At 48.4% G+C, this 6,803-nt stretch overlaps 1 protein-coding gene across 1 annotated transcript; it reads left to right on the top strand.

The window, feature by feature from the left end:
* Positions 1 to 988: 988 nt before the first annotated feature.
* Positions 989 to 4,563, top strand: ZIC3 (Zic family member 3). Its single transcript, XM_027846423.1, has 3 exons — positions 989 to 2,045; positions 3,322 to 3,485; positions 4,381 to 4,563. The coding sequence occupies exons 1-3, from the start codon at positions 989 to 991 to the stop codon at positions 4,561 to 4,563; spliced, it is 1,404 nt and encodes a 467-aa protein (XP_027702224.1).
* The last annotated feature ends 2,240 nt before the right edge of the window (positions 4,564 to 6,803 follow it).

Below are 6,803 nucleotides of genomic sequence, written 5' to 3'. Positions count from 1 at the left end.
CACCCTAGTGGGAGATGTCAGGAGGGAGATAACATCGAAAGAAAGAAGAGTTTCTTTTGATGAACCAGGTGCATAACGCGTAAGAAGCCCGGGAAGGAGGGCTGAGGGGCTTCCACTGGAGGGTGCGTTTGCTTGGATCCCAGGTGCTCAGCGACTCCCAAACTGGACCCGAGTAAACAAAATATTTGGTCGCTGAGACCCCCATTAACCTTACCTGGGAGTCGCTAAAGGCACACAGCCCAATCAGGAGCCTCCTTTTCAATGAGGCTGCCATATTCCCTGCTCCAGCCTGCCAATCACAAGCAAAACGGCCAATGGCCGGGCCAGCCGGGGGTCAGGTGACGGCGTGCCAGCGGGCTCCCCATTGGCTCAGAGCGAGCTGCCTCCTGAGTTGGTTTATGTGCAAGGAGTGAGTGATTGACTTTATCAGTCCAAGGACACTACTCTGTTGGAGAAGAGGGTGGTGAACTCCTTCTCTTCCTTTCCTAGGAGCCCGGCTTGCTGGGGCTGGTGGGGAGGGGGCTCTCTGACCCACAGCAGGCTACTTCACCACCTCAATATCATCATTTTTATTTCGGTGTCGGGGTGGTGGGCGGGAAAGGTTTGTGCATGGTGCAAGATTTGCCAACTCCACTCCCCAGTTATTATTTTTGTTATTTTTTCTTTGTGCTTTTAGTAGTTTCGTAAAGCAGATCTGGTACCAGAGCTTCTCCTCCCTCCCTCCACCTTCTTCTTTTCCTCCTCCTTCTTCTCCTCCCTCCTCCTCCTTATCCCTCCTCCTTCTTTTCCCCTCCTCCCTCATCTCCCTCTGCAGGAGACACTCAGACCCTGAAAGTTGCTGCCCCTGGCTGCTCCTTCGGGGTCTCTGCGCTGTCCCTAGTCCTTGGGCTTTCTGCAGCCGCCGCTCCAGCGACTTCTTCTTCCCGCGCCTCAGACGTCGTCTCCTTCGCCACCGTCGCTGGTGCCTCTGCCGGGGCGCCCTCCATCCATGACGATGCTACTGGACGGAGGACCGCAATTCCCTTCGCTGGGAGTCGGGGGCTTCGGAGCCCCGCGCCACCATGAGATGCCCAACCGGGAGGCGGCAGGGATGGGGCTCAGTCCTTTCGGGGACGCTTCGCATGCCGCGGCCGCCGCCTTCAAGCTGAGCCCAGCAGCGGCGCACGACCTGTCCTCGGGCCAGAGTTCGGCGTTCACTCCGCAGGGCTCGGGCTATGCCAACGCCCTGGGTCCCCACCATCATCACCATCACCACCATCATCACCACGCCGGCCAGGTGCCCTCGTACGGGGGAGCCGCGGCCGCCTTCAACTCCACGCGCGACTTTCTGTTCCGCCAGCGAGGCTCGGGCCTCGGGGAGGCGAGTTCTGGGGGCGGCCAGCATGGGCTGTTCGCTGGCTCGCCGGGGAGCCTGCACGGGCCCCCGGGCATCGCAGAGCCCCCGGGCTACTTGCTCTTCCCCGGGCTGCCCGAGCAGAGTCCGAGTCACCCATCGCCCACGGCCCACGTGGACAACAACCAGGTGCACTTGGGACTGCGAGGAGAGCTGTTCGGCCGTCCTGACCCTTACCGCGCCGTGGGCAGTCCTCGTACCGACCCGTACGCCGCTGGCGCCCAGTTCCACAACTACCCCCCGATGAACGTGAACATGGGCATGAACGTGGCGGCCGCGGCGGCGGCGCACCACGGCCCGGGCGCCTTCTTCCGCTACATGCGCCAGCCCATCAAGCAGGAGCTGGCGTGCAAATGGCTCGAGGAGGCACAGTTGGGCCGGCCCAAGAAGAGCTGCGACCGGACCTTCAGCACCATGCACGAGCTGGTGACGCACGTCACCATGGAGCATGTGGGGGGGCCGGAGCAGAACAACCACATCTGCTACTGGGAGGAGTGCCCTCGGGAGGGCAAGTCCTTCAAAGCGAAATACAAACTAGTCAACCACATCCGCGTGCACACAGGCGAGAAGCCCTTTCCCTGCCCCTTCCCGGGATGCGGCAAGATCTTCGCCCGCTCCGAGAATCTCAAGATTCACAAAAGGACACACACAGGTAAGTAAGGGCGCCGGGCGGGAGGGTGCGGGGTGGGGGGAAGGCTTGGGGCACAGTGGGGAGGGAACTGGGGCCGGAGCGATGAGCTGCCCTCTCCTCCTCCTTGCCCTGACCCCTGTGCAATACTCCGGCTTCCCCAGGTGTCCACCCGGGCCAACAAAAGCCTAGGCGACAGCCCGGGTGGATGGGGGTCGATTAAAAGGGCTTGAAGAGGAGGAGGAGGAAGAGAAGGAGGAGGGCGGGGGAACGCGCACTGAGACAACCAGGGAAGGAGAGACAGAATGACAGACACCCCCGCTGCCCTCCTCCGAACATGGTCATTTTCAGTTCTCGATGGCCCAGTTTGCTGACGACTTTGTCCCCAGTTTAACTTCCCGGGCTGAATGGGAAAAAACCTTCTGGAAGCGGGCTTCGCCCTCCTCCCCATCGTCTTCTGAGAGCTAATTGGGACCCGCGAGCTCCCCAACCCCTATCCCCGACCCCCAGCAGCGGCGAGGAGAGCAGGGCTCCTCCACCCTCCGTGCGTCCTCTTTTTGTCTCCCTTTCGGGGACTGATGATATGAAGGAAATCAGTCAGGGTCTGAGTGAGGATGACTCTCGGGCGCCAGAGCTCCCCGCTTCCATTCGGAGGAAGGCAAACCATAGAAATGCTAATGTCATCTAATTTTCTGTTACTTCCGCTCTTTTTTAGTCTTGATTGGCACATCTCCTAATTAAATCACTGATACTTTTGTCAAACTATTTTTATTTGGAGTTCTAGGTTCCATTCAGGGCTCCGCGAGGAAAGTTAAACTCAAAAAGGCGAGAGCGACACATTTTCGTGTCTTGTTCAGCACGTCTTGTAAAACTGTCTGGAGCTGCTGAATTTATATAGTTTTCGCCATTGGAACCTGAAGTGCTCTCGCTCTGCCTTTAACACTTCACTGGGCACCACCGCTGCATTTGAAAGGGGGCAAATTAAAAGCCACAAAGAACGGATTGAATTGAACTGTAACGTAACAAATCCTATTGTCCCCCACTTTGGGGCTAATACCTCAGCGAGGTGTTCTCTAGGGATTTGGGGAGGTTGCTGAGTAGAGGCGAGCCAAGGAGTTAGGGAGAGAAAGTCGGGTTTTCGTAGAGATTGATTTTCCCCCCTCTGCTCCTCCTCCTCCAACTCAAATTGGTCAGTTTCTGGCTGGACTTAGTCCCCTCCTCCCAACCCTCTCCAACAGAATTCCCGAAGCGCTGCTTACTTCCCCCCGGAAGGCTACTTAACTGTTTCTGATTTTTGCAGGTGAGAAACCCTTTAAATGTGAATTTGAAGGCTGTGATAGACGCTTTGCAAACAGTAGTGACAGGAAGAAGCACATGCATGTGCATACATCCGACAAGCCCTATATCTGTAAAGTGTGTGACAAGTCTTATACACACCCCAGCTCTCTTAGGAAACACATGAAGGTAATTATCTCTTGATTAGCGGTTCGTTGTTGATAAACAGTCATCTTCTAGGCTCTTTCCAAAAAGGAAAGTGCAAGCGAGGCAAACCTTGCTCCTGCGCCTTAAATCCGATTTTTCCCCCACCTTTGACACCTTTAGCCCGTGGAGGAGGGAGGGGGGAGGAAGGGACGGTAGGGAACTCTGGGAGGGGGCAAGGGAAGGGGTAGGGGAGTGGGGATAGAGGTTGGGGGTTGGTTGGGAGGGTGGAACTAAGAGGGAACAATTGGCTGTTTACGTGCAGAGCTTGGAACTGGTTGCAACTGATGAAGCCAGTGTATTTTAGTTTGCTAGTATGTTTATTTCTCCCCCGTTCCCCCCATACCCCACCCCACCCCACCCTACCCCCCCGGTTCCATCCGAAATGGATGCCGTGACTCTGGAGGCTAACGGCAGCGTGGTTCATTTCCTTCTTTCTCTGTCTCTGATAAAAGAAGAAAGAAAACGCTTCAGTTACTGTTGCATATCTGGCCACTGCCTACTCAGTTGGGGCTAGGCTCATCTCTCTTCTGTATAGCCTGAGAGGAATCAGTGCTCTAGAGAAATTAAGATTTTACAGCCCTGGAAAGAATAACTGGATGTCCTAATTGGAGGGGGAAAAAAGTTGGAAGGGTCACTATAAGAAAACAGAAATTCTGCTTTCCGTTATGTAGTGCTTCATTTCGGTTAAGAAATGTTTTCCATGATACAATTTCTGTCTGTTTACAAAATTGGTGGTAAGCAGGAAACATGTAATGACCTTTATTTACCTTTTATCGGGTAGATAAATGATCCTGCTCTTAATGTGCGAGAATTCTGCTATCTTTGCTTAACCGTTGCTAGTTGGAACTATATTATAATATATACATGTTAATTTTAGGTTCATGAATCTCAAGGGTCAGATTCCTCCCCTGCTGCCAGTTCAGGCTATGAATCTGCCACACCACCCGCTATAGCCTCTGCAAACAGTAAAGAGTCCGCTAAAACCCCTCCTTCCGCAGTTCAGACTAGCACCAGCCACAACCCGGGACTTCCTCCCAATTTTAACGAATGGTACGTCTGAGGACAAAAGCAAACACCAAAAACCCCATTAACTATAGGACGGACCAAATGCGTTTAAAAAAAAAAAAGAAAGAAAGAAAAAAGAAAACTGAGACCAATCCAGACGGAAATGGAGTTCTTTACGCAAGCAACCGTCTAGGGCTACATCTTGTTAATTGCAATTATCCAGGAAGGTCTTTGGCAAGGTCTGGCAAGATCTCTGAGGTAACCCTGCCCTTTTCTCAGGATTAGAAAACCTGTTTTGGCATTCTAATGAATTTCGTTTATTTTCTAAATTTCCCCCTTCCCCCAACTCAACCCCCCAAATCCTGCCGAATTGATGCCTTCATTTTAACACTCTGGCCCTGTTTTTTTTCTTGAGAGGAAGTTAAAAAAAAAAAAAAGGCCTTTCGATGGTGTGATGTTAAAATGATGGGAATCTTTCTCCGGCTGGGTGGTGATTGTTTAAACTCTTGCAGTCTTAAACCGTGCCAAAGTCCTGCAATGTCTTGAACTTTATTTCTCAAAGCATTACACTTGTGAATGTATTCTTGTCTAATGGGGTCGACACTGTTGAGTGTTTTTTTTTCAGGATGAGGCTGTGGTGTTGCTCTACACAGATGGTGACCGTCTAGTATGAAGTAGCATTTCGTAATAACTTTTTCTTTCTTGTAAATACTTACCCATGATGCCAATATTTATCGTTTGTAATTTAATTATTGATACAAGTGCCGGGAACTGAACAATATTTATGGGGGAATATGTTTTCTAACAAACTCTGTACAGCTTTGGATTATAACTGCTTTAGCATTAAAAGTCTGATTGTTTGGAAAGAAGAGCACAATTTACAGTTTTGGAACCACTGACTCCTTTTTCTCTCTTTATTATTATTATTATTATTATTTTTTATAACAGCATCCCCCTCCCCCCCTACACTGGGGATGAGCGAACTATAAATCCGGTTTGGTGGGATTGGGGAAAAAAAAAAACAAAATTAATGCAGATTCCTTTTTTTATTTTTAAATTGTGGAATTTTTTTTTTCTATCACAATGTAGGTTACTTACAGTGTCAGTTTCAATCTGGGAAGACCCTCCTTTTTCTTCTTTAGCTCATATGAGTGTTTTACTGCAAGTTTAATATGTTTGCCCTGGATTTTCGGCATGCAAATCAAATATTACTAATCAATTCAGTTAGTGACCATGACATCTCAATCTTGCACTTCAAAGACTGAGAAGCTGGATTTAAATGTCCCTGCACTGCCTATGTAAACAGAAGGTAACAATGAGTTTTATGTCCCTTAGTTTCTTTCCCTTGCATTAAAGATGGAACATTGCAGCATTATGCATGTATATATGTCTATTCTATATAGAGATACAGCCATATGCCTATATATGTCCGTATCTATATATACACATATATATGTATTTTCAAGAAGCTAGCATAAGTTTGGAACAGTTTGGTGGTGAGTAAAAAGGCCAGTTCGATGTGTTTACTTTTGCTTAAAGTGCTTCTTAAAAGAACCCTAGTTTGTTGGAATTCTCGATGGCTAAGGTGGATTTGTTTTGCTGTATATATAGTTGAATACCCAGCTATCACTCATAACTGTGTTGCTAATAGCCAATATGATGATGATTGCAGCAGCTCTGTAGAGACATTATGGAAAGAAAAAAAAACATTTGCAAAAAAATATGTATTTTTAAACCTCATGATTTGTAGGCAAAGATGTGAAGAGCATTATTTCCATTAAAATCAGTAACACGAAACGTGGCTGTTTGGTTTGTGATAAAAACAAAACAAAACAAAACAAAACAAAACAAAACATTAACGTTCTTCTCCATTGTATCTCCACTTGGACAAAAACACAGAATTTTCTTAAAATGGGCATTTTAAAAAGTCACTGCTGATCAATGAATTGCTTTATTGTTATTAATTTTTTGGTGAGGAGTGGGCAAGGCTAAAGTGACCTTTATTCATGAATTTAGAGAACTTTAAATAGGAAATGCTAAACACTTCAAAGACCGTTCTGCATACATGCCACATTTGCAAGTCTGGGGATGGGAAGCTGATAATAGGTAACTGTAAAATATTCAGGAATTTAATGAATAGGTTTATAATTAATACTTCTCTCTCTCTTGGGCCAATGCTTGGGCTTAAAAAAATAGCATAAAGTGATTTTTGATCTTTTGCACCATCATTTTCAAACCTGTAATTTTTTTTGGGGGGGGAGAGGAATGTTTTTTTTTTTTTTGCACTCCCTAATG

The sequence above is a fragment of the Vombatus ursinus genome, unplaced genomic scaffold (assembly GCF_900497805.2).
Source record: "Vombatus ursinus unplaced genomic scaffold, bare-nosed wombat genome assembly UNPS02015152.1, whole genome shotgun sequence".
NCBI lineage: Eukaryota > Metazoa > Chordata > Mammalia > Diprotodontia > Vombatidae > Vombatus > Vombatus ursinus.
This window is presented reverse-complemented; position numbering and strand designations above follow the sequence as displayed.

Bases quoted from the DNA above. Each gene is read 5' to 3' on its own strand.
- ZIC3 (XM_027846423.1), top strand. From the start codon at position 989: ATGACGATGCTACTGGACGGAGGACCGCAATTCCCTTCGCTGGGAGTC. The intron at 2,046-3,321 runs GTAAGTAAGGGC...TGATTTTTGCAG, and splicing joins TCACAAAAGGACACACACAG to GTGAGAAACCCTTTAAATGT. The intron at 3,486-4,380 runs GTAATTATCTCT...TGTTAATTTTAG, and splicing joins CTCTTAGGAAACACATGAAG to GTTCATGAATCTCAAGGGTC.